The sequence below is a fragment of the Maniola jurtina genome, chromosome 3 (genome assembly GCF_905333055.1).
Source record: "Maniola jurtina chromosome 3, ilManJurt1.1, whole genome shotgun sequence".
In the NCBI taxonomy this organism is placed as follows: Eukaryota; Metazoa; Arthropoda; class Insecta; order Lepidoptera; family Nymphalidae; genus Maniola; species Maniola jurtina.
The window spans coordinates 6,261,273-6,281,516 of NC_060031.1; the positions used below are offsets into that span (position 1 = coordinate 6,261,273).

Sequence of the window (20,244 nt, forward strand, 5' to 3'; positions counted from 1 at the left end):
ATTATGAAAAAACATAGAAGTATTTTAATTATTAACTTTGTCTAACTTTTAAATTTTAGAAGAATGCAATTTGAAATCGTATCACTACCAACCACTAACCTATATGCTTTCTTTTTGCAATTATAAAATAATAAGTATTTTATTAATTTTAAGTTTTAGATTAGCACTAATCTCCTGTACATACAATTTCTTTAAAAATAACATTTCGGACTTTAATTAGGTAGATGTAGACAGCACGTGTCTTACTGAACACAAATGGGAATAGTACGTACCTATTTATAAAATGAAAGTCACAATTGAAAATTCTCATTATATAGATAAGTAAGTATATTACTTAATTTTGACGAAAAACTAATTTACCGAAATATATTTATATTTTCAGAGTAATTGCAGAGTAGGTATTTTTATAGAAATAAAAACTTTGGTTTATGGTGTCATCCAAAATCAGTACAGTATGTTTGATTCATTTATTTCTTATTCTTATCTTATTATACTCACTTCATAAAAAGAAAATACTTACTATAAAAATGTAAATGCAATCATTATAAGTATTTTTGGATTTGATTTAGAACCCCTTATATTGTTAATTATTCTGAACATCGAAATAAGTGCTGATACTTACCAAGTAAGAAACATCAAACCTGGGTATTTTTTTAAATAATTATTTTATAAAACTTAAGTAGAGCTTACACATGTGTGCGAGTGTAACTTATTGTAATATAGTGTGTATGTGTGTGTGTGAATGTGAATAAATAAATATATTTATAACTAGTAAATAAACTATTTCAAACTATAAAAACTGAATTTGATTTTGATACCGCCATTTTCAACCCACTGAAATGACGATGAAGCTGAATAAAAGGCTAACGAAGGGAGTCTACAGTGTATCCCATTTACTAGCTAAACTATTCCCAGTAGCTACTTGATGCCTTGGGCCTCCAAAAATGATTAGCTACTTTTAAATATCCGCTATCGGTTTCCGAGAGTGATTTGCTTGGGCATTTTGTAAAAGGCATTTATATACGAAATGATATACCTATCCGGAAAAGCCGTGCCGCTAAGCGAATTAGCGTTCCGGTACGATGCCGTGTAGAAACCAAAGGGGTATGACAAAACTGCCATACCTCTTACAGGTTAGCCCGTTTCCATCTTAGAATGCATCATCACTGATCACCTTGTGAGATTGCAGTCAAGGGCTAACTTGTCTGAATAATAAAAACCTGTAGATATACTTACTTCCAACAGCCAAATACCAAAATTTTTCAAGCAATATTATTTTTAGTTAGAGGTTAAGTATATTGAGTTTTAATAATATTAAAATTCAAGTAAAAAATACTTAAAATAATTTAATCGAATATTGGCGTCTACATTATGAATGTGTCTAATTTAGGCATTGCGTAGATATTGATACAAGCTCCAGCGAGCATGCGTACTGCAGTTCTAGCGACGATTGCGAAAATCTCACACAAGCTCATCTCATTGAGTGTCTTGACTCTTGTCTCGAAATAAGTATAATTCACAAAATCAAAACATTGTTTTGGGATTTGTTAAAACATGGGTAAGTGGAAACTGAATGTCCTAATTATATCAACCTTTCTACATAGACAGAGAAAATTTATATATTGTCCAGTGAACGGAAACTTTAGTGTATGTAACTTATTGTAAATTATTACTTGTGATAACTTTTGCCGCATACATATTATATTTGTAGCTAAGTATATGTTTTGTAGCACCATATACTCTATATGGTGCTACAAAATATATCTCTATCAAAACTATGAAGTAAATTACACTTAGATAAATAAAAAATATATGATTACAAAATTTGTAATAAATGTAATTGGCATTGGTGCTGATTATTATGACCGCAACTAAATTTTAGAGTATTCGCATTCTTTTCTTATCTTACTAATTAATATAATACGAAAAGGGCAGGCACAGTTTGACCGGTTTAAATTTAATTTAAGACTGTCAAATTTCGCGACTTTACGTGCCGTTGTGAGCCTATTGTTTATAAAGTGCGCTAACTAAAAAGGGTATTCAAAAAAGTTCATTTCCTTTCCTTTTCTAGCAATACTAAAAAAAAGATGCAGATACTTACTCTAAATTTGGTTTAGAAAAAAAAAACATCAGAATTGACGCCAATATGGAGGAATCGATGTGGTTAGTTACTTTTATCTTTTTTTAAGCAAAAGTTACCAAAATTCTTACATGCACATGGAAAATTTTCTAGTAGTTTTCATTTGATAACACAATTTAACACTTAATTTAGGAGTTAAAATACATGGAGCTGCTCAGTTATCAGTTTATTACAATGATAACAGAACTATGTACAACAATACACTACCTAGCTAATGGTGGCCAGCACAAGGCAATTATTCATTCAAATGGCTTCTACGCAATATCGGGGAATAACTTTACAAAATGAAATAATTACCGGCCTATTTTTCATATTTTTCAGAATAAGTAAGTATACTTACTTATTCTGTAATCATGAAAGATAGTGTAATGACGAACTAAAGCTAACCCACCATGGCTTCCCTCAAGAAGAATTTCTAAAAATGCTTTCTAGAAGAATCACGCAAAAGCATTTTATTATTATGGTCTACGTTATAGAGGGAAACTACACGCAAAATCTCTAACATATCAATTTCGATTAATTTTTTGAAATAATCACAACTTAAAAGAATATATGAGAGAAATTAATGTTTACATATTTTATAAATGCCATTGTTTTCGTAAACAATCCCAACATTATTTGTTTATAAAAATTTTACGATGCATTCATTATACTTGGAATACGTCGCTTGTAACTTAACCACGGGTCTTGAAAACCTAGATGCATTTCACTAACGAGTAAATATTATGTCTTCTGTGGAAAGACGTAACCCGAAGTCTCTTCTGGATACCATCATAATAAAATGTTTTGTAACTCCCATATCAAGGTTAGTGAAGTAAGTATACCACTACCTTTAAATGTTATTAGATAGCTAGTTATGTTATTAATAATATAATTATACTTCTAACTTCTCTGGATATGGTTAAGTAGTATTCACCTTCAAAGTTCGTGGTTCCTTAAGTTACTTCGTGATTTCATCTGGCAGTTTATACGTGTTAGCAATTATAATAATTGGGCATACACGGCGTGTTATTACATCTATGCATTTTGTTTCTTTCATGCAGATATCTGATTCTATAGCCAGTTTCTTTAGCGGCTAGGATGAACTAATCAATGAGCTTCGGCTATTTCCCTATTTTATCAAATTATTATTATTATCTGATAGATGTGCTATCTGATGTTGAAGGTCGAACCTTTAAAAAATTATGTTAATAATTATGTTTAGAAGTTTTCATTTAAGTTTAGTGTTTGAATATTTTTATATATAATAATATTATGTAACCTATTTAGGAAAAAAATTACGAGACTTCAAAATGTAACTTAGCAAGGAATCATTATCACCTAATAAGATTATGATAGAAATCACTTAAAAACAGTTAAAAATTGAAGTAGTCCTTGTTTAGAACTAAGCAAAAATACCCCTGCCTCACCTTACATTCTGCATTCCACACCATGCGCTTTGCTTTCAATAGTGGTACCTACTTATGGTAATGACTCAACTATCTTTCAATAATTTACATCTTGTGCAATAGGTAAGATAGAAGCCTAAAATTCAGATTAATTCAGAATAACTTTTGATCATTTATATCGTTGTAAACTACGCCGTAACGAGGTCATGTGGAGATAATGCTCATTGTTCTTTGAGTAACTGGACTTATTTTTTCAGATTGAAGCATTTAAGACGAAAACTGAAAATGAATGCAGCAAAAATAACTTTATGGATGGTAACAATTAGTTTCCCCATTTTTGTATTAATTATATACCACCTACACCATTTTTCATTTACACGGAATCATCACGAATCAAATAAAATCTATCAACAACTTCCATCAAGCACGAAACGGACTTTCGACACCCCCATGAGGCACATATTACCATTAGATGAGATTTATAAAGGCATCCCACTCCATGATGATATTTCTCTTGAATTCGAAGAGACTAAGCCAGGTATTTTCACTGTTTTTATACTTACCTCATATTTCGGATTTTTAATTTCTATTTACTGGCACATCTAATGACAAATCACGTAGGTAGGTATTAATTTATTTATTTTCATTATTTTTTTCATTATTTAGAGCACAAATTCTGTATATATAATTTATTTATCTGATGTATTTATTTAAATTATATTTAAAAATCTATTCATATTCCTTTCATTTTAGTCCAAAATATGATTAACACGCCAGGTTGCCGTATCCCTCTTGCGATGGTTAATTATAAGAAACCTCAGAGGAAGAGGAAAAAAGGTTCGTGCGGATATCGTGCAATTTTCCTAAAAATGGAAGATTTAGATAAAGTGCGCGTAGTAATAAAGGAGAAAACAATGAGAAAATATCTACGGAGAACCAAAAGTTATTACTGTTGTTATAGATTCTTTCAAAGATCGACTAGACCCGGCTCCGAACATAGGGCTCTTCGGTGAGTTAACCCTACCCTTAACCAAGTAAATTATTATTAGAATTTAAAAAAAAACAAGTAAATGTCAGACAAAAATTTTGGTAGGTATAGCGACGGATTCCTCATTTCGGATTAGATCACGTAGAGTAACTCTGAGCATAGCTCTCTCTATCACCCCAGTGGCTTTAGTTTTCTTAAGCATTAGTAAGCAACCATGTCTATGATCATGCATAAATAAAACATGTAAAATTGTTAAAAAAAAATAAGATTATCCTAAATCTTAAGCTTCAAAACGCTTCTTTCAGATTCTCAAAATGTAAAAAAGTCCATGATAAAGAAATAATAGTCCTGGAACAAGATTTTATTAATGTTCAATGTTTCGAAAATGGTGCCAACAACCGATCTCATCTGATATATGATGACGTATACGCATTCTGTAAAAGAATTAACATCAAAAATGTAACAAGATGCGGGAAAAAGTACAATGTATTACTTCTGGGAATGGATTCAATGTCTCTACCTCGCTTTGTTCAGACAATGACAAGAACCGCAATGTTTTTAAATGACCAATTTTGGCCAAGCTACAAAGGGTACCATAAGGTATTTCATTCTGGAAAAACTCTGATAAAATGATACCTCTGAAATATGTACGATTGGACTGATAAGCGTTTTGTTTTTATATTTTACAGGTGGGTGACAATACTTTTCCTAATTTAATGGCCGCTTTAACAGGCCATAACATGTCCACTATCGTGAAGGCATGTTCAAGAAAAATGGATGAATGCAACGATAAGTTTATTTGGTCTACTTTTAAAAAATCAGGTTACGTTACTGCATACGGTGAAGATTATTTAAGACTGCCTGATATTTTTAGTAAGGCTTACATTTTTGGAAAGTTTCCTACGGATCACTACATGAGACCGTTTTTCCTAAAAGGGGAGAAGGAAATAAACAATCATTCTTTACTTTGTGCTGGAAAAATCTCATCCGGCCAGCAGCTATTGGACTACGCAATAAACTTCATTTTTACCTACAGAGATGATCCTTTCTTTGGCTTTTTTTGGATGAACTCTTTCAGTCACAACATGAACAACCATCCAGAAGATGCCGACAACATGTTTGAGAGTTTCTTTAACCGTCTCTCCTATACGGGGGCATTCGACAATACCTTCATTATATTTTTAAGTGATCATGGTATTCGGTTCGGTGAAAATCGTCTTCTAATAGAATCGTATTATGATGATCGTATGCCATTACTATATATCTGGCCACCCAGAACATTTAAAATAAATTATCCTAGTAAATTGAAATCAATAATAATCAATCAATTCCGATTAATCACTCCGTATGATCTATTTGACACGCTCTTTGAAATAAGTGAATTATCTCAATGCAATGAAGAAAAAAAACATGCTTTTGATTCCAAACATCAAAGTATATTCAGTGTTATTAGCCCTAATCGCACTTGTCAGGACGTTGGCATTCACGATAAATGGTGCAGTTGCCACAATATGAATCCCCTTGATATTGAAGACACAGAGGGGATAAGAAGTGTTCACTTTGTAGTATCACATATTCATTCCGTAATAAAAACTATGAAAACCAAACGATGTTGGGGCTGTGCGCATCTTTCACTTAAAAATGTAAGCAGAATTCATTTCTACTATGACAAGGACAAAATCAATCTATATTTTGTTGTAGCATTTTCTATGAATCCAAAGAATATTTTTTATGAAGCTACCGTGCAACATAAAGGTACGCAGATGAATCTTATCGGCTCTGTTAGCATTATTTCACCTTATAAAGGATTTGGGGATTGCACTATTAGACACGAAGATAGAATTTATTGTGTGTGCCAAAAAAATAACGATTGTCGCGTAAACTCTACATTTTAATTTATAACACTATGTACTTAACGTTTATTCTTTTAAATATTGACTCAACTACTGGAATGAGTATCTGTGATAGTTAAAATAATGTTATGTTAGGTTTATGAATATTTTAACTAAAATAAAAGTTTATCTATATTTATAATAATAAATAGAATAACGTTTGTTAAAATTTTTGGTTTAATTTAAATAAAATATTTTATTGAAACACTGAAAATCGATTATTTTGATTAAACTAAGTAGATGTTTTTAATACCTACGTACTGTTATAACCCTAGCCTAGGCGACATATTGCTGACTTGCTATTTCCAAATTGACACCAATAAAACATCAATCAGCAGTATGGGGCCTATAAAAACAAGGAACCAAAAGCTTAATTTGCTATAATCCGCCAAACCAATGAAATCTGTATGGTACGCAGCACCACACAAATTCCAACACCACTCGACGCGCGTTTCGCCGCGACAACGGAGCATCCTCAGGAGATGTAGACCTTACAATGTCTAATTGCATTGTAAGGTCTACATCTCCTGCTCCGGTGTCGGGGCATGTCGAGCTTTTGGTTCCTTGTATATCATGGACTTCGGCAAAATAACGCCTGCTTCTATAATGCCTATAAAAACGATACATCTGGACAAAATAATCAGTTCTCAACTCTTCAGTCCTATCTGCTCCAACTTCGGCCCCGGTTTTTGCCATGCCGGTTGGACTCAGAGAAAGACTGGACAAGAGACTCCGGCTCAATAGACCCTTCACTAGGGTTCCGCACACAGTATAGTCCGATTACTCAAGTGACTGTATGAACAAGACATTAAGTACACGGGGTTTTTTATGAACTTCGTGTTTCTTTCTCCAACACCGAGACAACCCGACATAATGCTACGCACACGTACAACACCAAATTGGTGCTAAAATACTTTCATATTCCTGTGATATACAATATTATTTTATTTAACATCTCTACATATACAACTGGTCACATACTTTTTCACTATTTTTCCATCAAATTTTCAAAATCATCTTTTTAGGGTTCCGTACCTCAAAACGAAAAAAGGAACCCTTATAGGCTCACTTTGTTGTCTGTCTGTCTGTCTATCTGTTTTTCCGTCTGTCTGTTGTGTCTGCCAAGAAAACCTATTGGGTACTTCCTTTTGACCAAGAATCATGGAAGGTAGGTAGGTAGGTAAAGTAAAGGAAAAATCAGAAAACCTTGTCGTCAATTAATTTACTAAATCACTTATAGATGGAGCGGTCGCTCCATCTATATGTGATTTCATTAACTAGCGTGTTTACGTAATTGGTACCTATACCTTGCACGATGGTAAGGAACAGTTCGTGTGCGATTCCGACTCGCACTTGACCGGTTTTTAAAAGCTACTTACTAATTCGGTTTATTCGTATGTTGCTTGTTGTCATTCCGTCAACATTGGCTTGACTCTGATGCAGATGAACTCAAGAATGGCATATGGCAGGATAGTCGTGTTTCTACTTATATATCATCTATGTTTTGATGGATATGTTTCAGTCCGGGTCACAGCTGAAAATCAACGCATTTAATGCATGTGGTGCAGTACATAATGCTGAGCTGTACACGCATTTGGGGTGGTGTCACAGATGAAAATGTTAATGCTTTGTTTTTATCTGTGACACCAACAACAAATAAATGCATTTTCTTTCTTTCTTTCCTTTAAGTAACTACATTAAAAAACTTTGGTTTTAAAAAGATTTTTTTAAAGCACTTTTGACTATTAGTACCTAGTAGAAGAGTTTTGACTGTAACAAACATTTTCATTTGAAACTACTTACTTTAAAGGCTAAACTAATAAGTCTCTTGCCTCTTTAGGCTATAGTTAGCCCGCAAACAATAAGTACATATATATAATTTAGTTCAGTGCTGCATAAAATCATTTTCATCTAAAAACCATCGTTCTCAATTCAGTTTTCAACAGCAATAAAAATACACATTCTGTGAAATTTTCATTTTTCACGTGATGCAGCCTTAGTAATAGGGTTCCGTAGGTACCCTCCGGGTACGGAACCCCTGAAAAGGTATATTTACGTATATTTCTAGTCTTACCCTATTTATTGGTATTTGCATAACATCATTCGGAATTAACGTTGGAAATACTCCGAACGCAAGAATATATTATTCTAACGACCAACCGAATACATAGTCAGAAATGTATCTTTAGGTACGCTTAAGAGCCATTTTAGTTTTTCAATGTCTCATTTTTTAGATAGATATATTTTATTGATATATTATGTAAAAAAAGATTTTATTATGTAAAAAATTGTCACTTATAGCTATTTAGAAAGCTCTTAAGTGTTAAAATACGTTTCAGTAGTCGGCCGTTAGATCAGTCAAACTCCTGAATGCATCGAACGTGTTAATGAAAATTTTGCGTTTGTACCTAAATTGAATTTGATGATATAATAAAATATGATCGGATATCCTTGCCATTTGTATTGTAGTTGCATATAAAACGCTATGACGAATGGATGTGTTATTTGTAATTGATATAATAGACGCGTATATTAAATAACATGATAAAAACATGTGCAGTATACGAGATTTTTAAAACTGAATTTCTAGTAAGTGAAAATTTTGCTAAGTACAGTAGGGACGGCTAGAAAATTAAAATGAAAATAATTGTGAATTAATCCTTCTGATTTTTTTAAACAAAAGTGTCGTAAAGTGATGTTTTACATGTAATTTTATATAATAGTGCATTATATTATTAGGAGGATATAATTTTAGTAAGCGTACCTATGAGATCTTCTATGTAGGATAAATAAAAATCGTAACTGGCAAGGTAAATTGTTTTCTTTAGCCTATGGTAATTTAGTTAGACAATATTTCATTTTCCTCATACTATCCGCAGCTACTTTCACTTTATCTTTTTCTAATCTTAAATATTTTAAATCAAAACCTATTTCGGTGCAGGTAAGTGGTAACTCATTTGCTGTAATTCAAATTCAAATTCTACATAACTTTACGAAGTAATGAAGACGCCAAGTGCAGTCAATTTAGGTAAATAAAACTATAATATACCTAATAATTATTATTATTTTTTCTAGCTCATTACCATTTATTTCATAGAGATCTAGTTACAAGGTTAGCTACATCTGATTATAACACACTGTTTATCGTAATATAGGTAGCTGTACTATTTTATCTTTATAGTTCAACGCATCCGTTTCCTTTTTTATTTTAAAATTGCCTACTATTTTTTAGCTAGGACGTTATCGGCATTTAATACTGACTAGTGGGCACTCTTAATTCATATTTCCCACCACAAATAATATTTCTTTACGTTTACTTTTAAATACAGATACAAGTTAGCCCTTGACTGCAATCTCACCCGATTGTAACAAATAAAAATAGGGCTACTTTAAGGCTACCTTATGCCACAGGTCACGGCAGTTAAGGCATTTGTAACAAAACGTAGACTCTTCGACGTCACTGGCAGGCGTCAAATGTTAGTACATTTGACGCAGGTAGCCCTAAGATAGTCCTATTTTTCTTTGATTTTACGTCACCCTTGCCTAATATTTGACATATCGTCGTCGATTCAGAATCAAATCGAGAGTTCCTTCACTCTAGTTTACTTGGATATAGGTTAATTAACACATGAAGTCGGAATTACTAATTGTTATACGCAGTATGCCGTGATAGCGGTGTAGCCTAGGTTAAGTTGTAGGACTCCTATTCAGAGGTCTGGGGCTCAATCCGGTCACTAATATTATAAAGGCGAAAGTTTGTGTGTATGTTTGTTACTCCTTCACGCAAAAACTACTTGACGGATTTGGCTGAAATTTGGAATGGAGATAGATAATATCCTGGATTAGCACATAGGCTACTTATTATCCCGGAAAATCAAAGAGTTCCCATGTGATTTCGAAATACCTAAATCCACGCGGGCGAAGTCGCGGGCATCGGCTAGTTAAAAATATAATAAGTTGCTTATACTGTGAAGTGTGAAGGAAAACATCGTGAGGAACTTGACCTAAACGTGGCCTTAGTGGTGCACTGTGGCCGTCTCATTATGAGGAGAGAACCGTCCTTAGTAGTGGGCCGGCGATGGGTTGGGATGATGATCATTGTTACACACACAACATTTTGTGTGCAATCAAATACCTATTCAAAATGCATGTGTCCATCGATTGTTTACGAAATAAGACATTTTTACTTGAATCAACGATGACGTGCCTACATTGTAGTGGTTCAAAAGTATCTGTAGTTCGCGACAGGTCGACATGGCAATCGGGGTGGGGACGCCCCGCACACCCGCACAGCCCCCGATTGTCATTTCGAATTATAATTACCTACGGTAGACCTGATTTTCTTTTTTATTTTCAGAAATAGCGTTACCTGGAAAATGTACTACACAAAACGCTTAAAGTTACTGTTACTTTGTTGGTTGGGTATATTATTATCACTTTTCTACGTAATAAGTATGGTTAACGTCGATACCAACAAATCATTATTACAAGACGCTTCTCAAGAGAGTTTTACAGAAAATATAGAGTATTATAGTGAGTATGTCACATTTTCTATCATAAGAATAAAATGAATATAGGTACACGCCTACCAGCTGTCTAGCTAGTTAATATAACTAATTTAGCTAAAATTACTTTATTCTATGGGAAACAATAATTAACTACGTATAATTTTTTTGTACTTATTTACTGCCTTTATTTGTCTAGTCGTCTACTCTATAGGGATGGGGATGCGTCACGCGACCTTTTGTTTTAATTTCTTTCAACCACATAACGTTATATATTTTATTATCCCCCGACCCAAAAAGAGGGATGTTATAAGTTTGACGTGTGTATCTGTGTATCTGCGTATCTGTGTATCTGTGTATCTGTCTGTGGCATCGTAGCGCCTAAACGAATGAACCGATTTTAATTTAGTTTTTTTTGTTTGAAAGGTGGCTTGATCGAGAGTGTTCTTAGCTATCATCCAAGAATCATCATCGGTTCAGTCGTTTGAAAGTTATCAGCTTTTTTCTAGTTAAGGCTGGGACACACCAAGCGCGTATGCACACAGATACACACGTCAAACTTATAACACCCTCTTTTTGGGTCGGGGGTTAAAAATACTATTGTACTAAATTAATGAAAGTCGTATTATACAGAACAAGTCTTTTAACATGTATAGATGGTAGAATGCGGAATTGAATCGCATCCAAACTTGCACTTGACTACAATGTTGTGCATCTATCGATTGCCAGCCCTATGGTACCTATTTGTGTCACCGAGGGTTGCGTACTCGGGTATTTTTTTCGACATTTTGCCCGATAAATCAAAAACTATTATGATATAAAAAATCTATAGTAGGTATAGTCCGCGGCAGGTTGAGATGGCAATCGAAGAATGAGGCGGGGGGACGCCCTTCACACCCGCACTTCACACGCGCTCGCGCACCGGGTAAGCGCGCGGGCGGTGCGGGTGAGCGGGGCGTTCCCTCTACGATTGCCATTTCAACCTGTCGCGTACTAGGTCACTTATTACCAAACTGTAAATATAGAAGAGTTCAAATTTTACTAATAGTTTTATTCGCCCCTACACTGACCCCGCGTAATATATTTCACAAATTTTAGGCGTTAACGTTTTTGAGATAATCCTCGGGACAAATTGATAATTTTTGAGTAAATTTTAGGGTTTGATAGTAAAACAAAGCATAGTAAAACAATGATTACAGTTTTTCACAGTTTTCTTCAGAGCGTCAGTCTATTTGTAGGTATGTCAAAGCCATTTTAATCATAAACTATCTATTAAAATGTTATAAAGCAGACGCACAGGGCACAGACAGATTAACAGACGGACGGAAAAAGCGAAAAACCTTCCTTGACATCTTTTCACTCGGACAATTCCGGCATGTATAAGTTCTTACTTCCTTTTTTTCAGACCAAAGTATTGAAGAAGTTAACAAAAATTATTTAATTTACACCCCTGGATGTTCTATACCAAACTATTCAAATACATATAAAATAGTAGAAGATAAAGTTAGCAAGCAGAGTACGTGTGGTACACGAGCAGTATTTATTGAAAAATTATCTGACGAAGAAATCGCATTTAGGATTGACGTGAAAATGAAGAGTTACACAAAAGGGAAGAAATATTCCTGTTGCTATCAATTCGGCTCACCAGCTATAGTTGAGGGAAAAGAAGACTACAGAAAACAGAGGTAAAAATAATCGCAAGCTTAAGCTAAAAAAAATGGCCAAGTGCGAGTCAGACTCGCGCATCGATGGTTACTACTCGGGTATTTTTTCCGACATTTTGCACGATAAATCGAATACTACTATGCATAAAAATAAATAATCTGTTTTAGAGTGTACACTGTACAGGTAAAACCCTTTCATAGGATAGCCCACTTGGTATAGTTATCTTACTTTGAAAATTGAAACACATTTTAATATATTTTTTTGTGATGTAACCACAAATTCACGGTTTTCGGATTTTTTCCTTTACTTATGCTATAAGACCTACCTGCCTGCCAAATTTCATGATTCTAGGTTAACGGAATGTACCCTATAAGTACGGACGGACGGACGGACAGACATACAGACAGACAACAAAGAGTTTCGTTAGGGTTCCATTTTTCCTTTTGAGGTACGGAACCCTAAAAAAGCTTATTCCAGCAACTTCGTCCGCGTGGACTACACTTTCATACCCCTATTTCACCCCCTTAGGGGTGAACTTTAAAGATCCTTTCTTAGCGGATGTCTACGTCATAAATCATAATAGATATCTGCATGTCAAATTTCAGTCCGATCCGTCCGTTTGAGCTGTGCGTTGATAGATCTTTCAGTCAGTCAGTCAGTGATATTTTCCTTTTATATTATTTAGATACTTAGAATTATTTATTTTTAATCAAATGCTTAACATATACTTATCAATTCTTCATGCCATCACTTTATCCACAGATATTCTGACTGTATAAATTTTAAAAATAATACCAAGGGAGAATTGAAAACTGAAGTAATCAGCGTAACTTGTACACTGGAAGCTTCTAAAAAAAGCGTAATTTACGAAGATGCATATATAATACTCAAGAAACTAAACAGAGACGTTACAGATGATGAACAAAAAATTAAAGAACCTTGGAATGTTTTGATATTAGGATTGGACACCGTGTCAAGAGCGCGAGTTTACAACAGCATGCCCAAAACTATTGAATATATGTTGCAAAACGGTTGGTTAGACTACAGGGCATATCAAAAGGTAACGGTCACCCGCTAGTATCTTCTTACAGCTTTATTTCAAACATGGTTTCAATATACATTCATCATCATTTATGGCAATGAGTGTAATATTTTATTGTAAAATTCCACAGTCAAGTATATATACTCCTAAAAAACCATATTAACAATCAAAGATTATGTAAGTGATAAAAAATTTGGATTGAACTCGTTCCACAAATGCGCGGAACTGCAATCATTAATACAATTTGGCATAATATAATTGTGAATTCAATATTTGAAAAGAGCGACCGCTGCATTTTTTGCTGGTTCTTCTCGGTAGGAAAGGTATTCCGAACCAGCAGTGGTAGATTTTTTTGAAAATTCAAAAGCTGTTGTAAAAGTTTGCTTGGATCAAAATCTTTCTATTTCAATTTCGTTGTTACTGTAACGAGGTCCCTAGAAAGTTTCAAAGGTATAAATCTCAAAATAATCTACAATACCGTGTCTCTAATGAAACAGTTATTCAAACAGTAGGTATTTGGTAAGATAAATCCATATCGCTTGTTTTTATGAATATCATGCGTTTTTCTTCCAGGTGGGTTACAACACATTTCCCAATGTGATTTCCTTATTAACGGGCAAGAAAATGTCGACAATTTACAAAACCTGCTCATCAGGTATGGATCATTGTGACCATCTATTATTATGGTCACAATTTAAAAAAGCTGGATACATAACAGCTACTGGAGAAGATGACCTGAATCTTCCCGACACATTTGGTAAATATGGATATAAGAGTCGACCTACAGATCATTATATAAGACCACTTTTTCTTACTGGTGAAAAACACCACGGCAACATTATGTGTACCAAAAAAATACCATCAGCAAAACATATCATAGATTACGCATCCATTTTTACAGAAACTTATAAAGAAGATAATTTTTTTGGATTTTTTTGGTTAAACTCCTACAGTCATAATTTAGACAATATACCCACGCTTATTGATAAGGATATTGTGAACTTTTACTCGAAACTTAATGAAACGGGCATTTTACAAAATACATTTATATATTTTTTAAGTGACCATGGTTTAAGAAGTGGTAAACTGAGAGTGCCTTACGAATCGTATTATGACGAACGGCTACCTATGTTTTTTCTATGGGTCCCTACAGAGTTTCGAAATATCAAAGCACAAGAGTACAACAACTTAAAAATAAACCAACATAGACTTATCACGCCTTACGATTTATATCTTACACTATACGACACTTTAGAAATATCCAAGAACTCCACGGAATTGTATTCTGAAGCTTGTCCAAAGTGTAAGAGCATATTTAATAATATCAGTGCTAACAGAACATGTGAAGACGCAGGGGTTGATGACAGATGGTGTTCTTGTCATGAAATGGTAGACATCAGCCACAAGGACGATGACGTGGTTGAAGCTACAAACTTAGCAGTAACTTATGTACAAAACAAAGTGAGCACAATAAAGACTACGCACTGTATGAAATGTGAAATGTTAAAATTAAAAAAGATTTTACGAAGTCACACATACCGAGATGAAAATCGAAACAATACTTATTATATTATTGCTTTAGTTATGTCTCCAGGCGACGTCGCCTATGAAGTCTCATTTGTAAAGCAAGAGAAATTAACTATACTACAAGTAAATACAATATCAGTGTATAATGTCCACGGAAGATGTGCTATTGAACAAAATGACCGCGCATACTGCGTGTGTGCTTCTAGTTGTACAAAAAAACATTAACTAAGCTACTAATAGTAATTAAGCAGATATTTATTTATTATGTTATTAAAATTATTATTTCTTTATAATTCGCGTATTAATTGAATGAAATACCTAATCTTACCTTCAACATCCCTTTCTTGTTCAGAAGCTAGTTGGTCATCCGCAGAAAACTTTTGCGATAGTATGAAAGCTTTTTATTTTGAAAGTCCGCTCCTTTAATCTTCTTCGTCTTTGATATCATCTTCAGTCTAAATCGTCCACACGTTCATTTCTATCTTTTAAACTATGCTCTTTTTCCGGATATCTTATCTTGCTTTCTACAAACTGTACCTGTAAAGGTAGGCACATTATCAATGAATAATCAACTAGTATGTAACTAAGTTGTTGTCAAGCGAAACGAAAAAAAATAACTGTACCTTTTTATTAAGTGTAATATTATAATAATTATACTTAAATATGTTTTAGGAATAATTAATTAATTTAAAATAGGAATGATTAATTTAAAAATATATATTTTAAGGAAATCTGGTCCTTCGCTCGCTACTTTTTATTAAAAAAAAAATGAGATTTCTTGATAGAGAATAATACGTAGATATATATTTTTAGTGGTTATCAATTCTAAATAATTTAATATGGGTCTTGTGGATGGAAATATATAATAATTATGTACCATCAAAAACATTTAAAAAAAATACTTATGTTTGTTTTCTAGAAAATTATAAACAAGATCTTATCAACATAATGTTAGAGGTAAAGTCAATACATATTTGTATTCTATTTGTTACAATAAAACGCAAATAAACTGTACAAAAATTTATTTCATAAAACTATCGAAATATAAATTTCTATGCATAAAATAATACGTATACACTGCAATGAACACTCAACACAAACGTACTTATAAATTAATGCAAACTAAAATAAATAATACTCTATTTTTATTAAAATAGTATTTTATGACCCTTGTTTTCCGTAAAAGTTGAAATTCTCCACGCACACATTCAAATCCAACTAAACGCATCCAATACTGACGCAGAACAATTTTTTATAAGTATGTATAAAGGCTCATTCGCTTTTCGTACTAAACTACAAACTAAAACTTTATTAACCAAACTCATGTCATTTATGTATTTCTGTTTTATATCAACTCAATGAACATATTTAAAGGCAAATGTACATTGATGCATATCAATGTGGAGACCGATTTTCTTAATTTTCTAAGTGTGCCACAAGGGTATGTATTGGGCCCATATTTGTACATCGGTTTTACTCATTATCACCACTATCGAAAGACAAGGTTTCTAATGAGATAATATGCCTAAGATGAAATTGCTTAAGTTATAACAAAAATCATTATAAATAAAGCTGACTAAAAAGAGGGGAGTCAGAACCGATATAACTAAACTAGTCCACAAACAAGGAATCTTTTGTACCGGAAGGTAGTTAGGTACATTTTAACAGCTTAAAGGGCTGGAGCCTGGAGGACTCTGCCATAGTAAAAGCCAGTAAAATGGGCAAAGCTAAGCCTAAAATGACTAATTTAAGGTATATTATAAAACTCATTATTGTAATTTAAGGTATATTACAAATTATGTCCCAGTTGACAGTAAAGAGCGAACAGCCGAATGCTAGCTAATTTGCGCGTCTATTTCTAGCAAATTGCGTACTGTACGCGTCGTATGATTACTCTTTTGAAATACTATTTTCACTTGGGCACTACCGCGCTAAAGAAAATCAGTCAACTGAAAACTATAGACCGTAAATAAAAAGTGATTCTCTCAGTCCGATTTGAACACATACATTGAATGATAACAAAATAGGCTATAAAATTAACTAATCCTATCTCCATAATTTTACTCTATTAATAAATACCACAACCGTTTAAGGTAAAAGAGATTTGAGAGCTATTTTAATAATACTTAATTCAAATCATACAATTATTTTATCAGTACCATATTCAAATACAACAATTTTATTGTTTCAATATTTGAAACTTAAAATTTTATATTTTGAAATTTTACGTTTTTTATTTCCTTTCAAATTATGGCACTTGTATGTAGACTAACTTTTGCCCACGACTACGCGCGTCCGCGGTATAGTATAATATGTAATTTATCGTGTTACTAATCTTATGGATAAAGAAGTTTTATAATGGTAAAATAATAATTATTAAAATCGGTTCAGAAGTTTCAATATTTATCAATTACAAACAAACAAAGAAATTGTTCCTCTTTATTATTAAGTAATAATATAATGAAGGACTTAATAATATTTGTAATCTATTAAATTAACAGAACTTTTTAAATTTAATGTGCCATGCATTAGCGTTAAATAAAATAGGATACCCTAATTCAAAATAATTAGCCATTTTTTTTGGATTCTTGATCCAGAAAAATTATATACATTGTACATAAAACTATATGCATCATCATCAAAGAATAAGGCAATATAAATTATTACATTACGTCATATTAATACTAACGCATTGTATTGGCATTCAACACTTCATATTATACCTAATAGTCATGACAAGTTTACAAACTTTTTAATTGTGTTATCTATCTAATCTAATCTAATAAATAAGGTAAGGGACCAAATTTATGCTAATGTGGTCTTCGTTGCAAGTGAAGAATATGGAGTTGTTGGATATATTATGAACAAAGAGAGCTGCACCACTGCCAATCCACCTCCAATGAAATTTGGTATCTGAAAATAATACTTCTGTAAAGAAACCATAGCTGAGTTACATTTTACGTAGCACATTTGGACCTACTAACGCCAACCAGAACCAATCTACAAAATTTACGAAAAAGCTATTTTTGTTTAAATACTATGTAAAAAGAAATTATGTATTACTAGAGGATGCCCGCAACTTCGTCCGCGTGGATTTAAGTTTTTTAAGATCCTGTGGGAACTTTGATTTTCCGGGATAAAATGCCTATGTCAATTATAGGGACGCAAGCTAACTCTGTAACCAAATTTCATTAAAATCGGTTAAACTGTTGGGCGGTGAAAAGCTAGCAGACAGACATTCGCATTTATAATTTGGATTTAAAAGTCAGGAATAAAATAAATAAGCAAAATATTTTACCGTCATATAATAGTCCTGCTCAATTAAACCATAGCAGAACCAAAGGCTTGACACAATGAAGGACATTAATATCATGGGAAATGGAAGACACTCTGTGCACTTCGTCTTGATTACATATAACAACTTGCTCATTGGTGCGGCAATCGTTATCAAAGTGAGTGTACATGCTGATAAGCCTGGCAACAAGACAAAATATAAGTATTGGACATAAAGTAAGTGTTCACACTTAATCTAATGCTACAAACTGTGAGCGGTTCCCTCAGTATAAGATTTTACTTCTCACTAACATTGATAGTATTTGAGAGTCTTAACACTTTAGCGTTAAAGAAAAATGGCCCTTAATTGCCTTGTTTTAATGCTCAAGTTTGTACATATTTACAACCAGCGCTCCAAGTGGCAATGTTGCGGAATTAAAATCAATGGTACTGAATTTTTTACTTTAAATCTATGTTTCCTGATGCAATATTTTTATATGCAAAATAATAATAAAAAATCTAATAAAGTTAATACATACCCACTCTGCTTAAAAGTACTTCATTATCAGTCTCTACTGACATATATCCCATAATAAACGAATACAACAATAATGATAAAAGAAACTGTTTCAACAGACTAGATTTCTTGAAGGTGTAAATATAAAATATGAATACATATGAGATCATAAGTGTAACCCCAACTATATTGACTAAAATTATTATGTTATCTTGCTTAATTAATCCATATAGTAACCAAACACCACATCTGTAACAATAAAGATTTTTATTTATAATAACATTTTTTTAAATTAAGTACTTTTGACTAGCAAAGCTCCACACATTAAAACAAATTACCCAAGGATGTAGTGACAACAAGTTCAAATAAATCAATTCCACAATAGATTAGATTTATAGCATAAAGGACCTGAAACTTGAGTAGAATCAGCAAAAGCTGTTTGACTCATAATGAACAACAATAATAAAAATTAGATTGCAGCAGAACTGGGCTAACTTGGAAGGAGTATTGTAGTTCTATTAAAGTCATGCCCCTGATCAATTTTAATTAAATAATGAACTTCCACATGTCTGAGAAGTGTCTTGGCAATTACTTACAAGTTTTACCATACACACTCACAGAAAGCCTCAGTTCTTTCGTGAGAACTAAAACTTTTCTGGACCCAAAGTTTAGTGGCCTGTGAAAATGAACTCTGGAAGTTGATTTAATTGGTTTTTTCTGAGGTTATCATAATTAACTTAAAATTCAACAATAATGAACTGTGAAGTCCTTAAAAATACCTCACATAATATGTAGGTGATTAAAGGACTTCATAGGTACATGTTTGAATAGAAAATACTTTACTTACGATAGGAATCCGCAGACAAAAGGTAGTGGTGATGATTCTGCAGTTGTCCGATTAACTACATATTGCTTGCAAACCAACCTAAAATACGCACAGTGGTTAGTTTTCAATTTATAGATCTTTAAAGCGCAGGATGAATCTAACTTACGTTCCGGATAAAAATTGAAGTATCGTAGTTATAACAGCTGAAAATGACACTAATTCTCTTATACTCACTAAATTCATTGTAAACCATTTATAATTACTATATAGATTTAATCGTTGAGACCTAACAATTCACTTCCAACTCACAAAATTCAACAACATTCCAAAATATGTTTGACAGTTTCAATGGTTTGAAAATATGTTTGAATTTGGTCTTGAAATTTGAATTTTGACACATTGAGAAAAATTACTTTTTTGACACTAAAGTGTGACGTGTGAAAAGGGGCTAGAACTCAGAGCCGTAAAATCAGTTGGAAAA

General features: G+C 32.9%; 2 protein-coding genes across 2 annotated transcripts; one reads left to right on the forward strand and one right to left on the reverse strand.

Annotated features, from left to right (window-relative positions):
- Positions 1-1,483: 1,483 nt before the first annotated feature.
- On the forward strand, positions 1,484-15,423 carry LOC123879028. The gene is made up of 10 exons (XM_045926528.1): positions 1,484-1,558; positions 3,786-4,066; positions 4,282-4,537; positions 4,822-5,116; positions 5,206-6,297; positions 7,068-7,177; positions 10,766-10,941; positions 12,319-12,598; positions 13,341-13,638; positions 14,194-15,423. Exons 2-10 carry the CDS (start codon positions 3,814-3,816, stop codon positions 15,370-15,372), a joined length of 3,939 nt encoding a protein of 1,312 aa, XP_045782484.1. The 5' UTR covers positions 1,484-1,558; positions 3,786-3,813; the 3' UTR covers positions 15,373-15,423.
- Positions 15,424-16,154: 731 nt separating this feature from the next.
- On the reverse strand, positions 16,155-20,131 carry LOC123881006 (sugar transporter SWEET1). Its single transcript, XM_045929517.1, has 5 exons — positions 19,930-20,131; positions 19,785-19,862; positions 18,960-19,186; positions 18,446-18,621; positions 16,155-18,060 (listed from the first exon to the last, which is right to left on the reverse strand). The coding sequence occupies exons 1-5, from the start codon at positions 20,004-20,006 to the stop codon at positions 17,953-17,955; spliced, it is 666 nt and encodes a 221-aa protein (XP_045785473.1). The 5' UTR covers positions 20,007-20,131; the 3' UTR covers positions 16,155-17,952.
- Positions 20,132-20,244: the final 113 nt, after the last annotated feature.

Excerpts from the sequence above, each read along its gene's own strand:
- LOC123881006 (XM_045929517.1), bottom strand. The coding sequence starts at position 20,006 with ATGAATTTAGTGAGTATAAGAGAATTAGTGTCATTTTCAGCTGTTATA. Across the intron at positions 18,622-18,959 it reads AGTACTTTTAAGCAGAGTGG|GCTTATCAGCATGTACACTC; the intron begins GTATGTATTAAC and ends TCTTGTTGCCAG. Across the intron at positions 18,061-18,445 it reads AGCAGGACTATTATATGACG|ATACCAAATTTCATTGGAGG; the intron begins GTAAAATATTTT and ends TATTATTTTCAG.
- LOC123879028 (XM_045926528.1), top strand. The coding sequence starts at position 3,814 with ATGAATGCAGCAAAAATAACTTTATGGATGGTAACAATTAGTTTCCCC. Across the intron at positions 4,538-4,821 it reads TCCGAACATAGGGCTCTTCG|ATTCTCAAAATGTAAAAAAG; the intron begins GTGAGTTAACCC and ends CGCTTCTTTCAG. Across the intron at positions 10,942-12,318 it reads AGAAAATATAGAGTATTATA|ACCAAAGTATTGAAGAAGTT; the intron begins GTGAGTATGTCA and ends CCTTTTTTTCAG.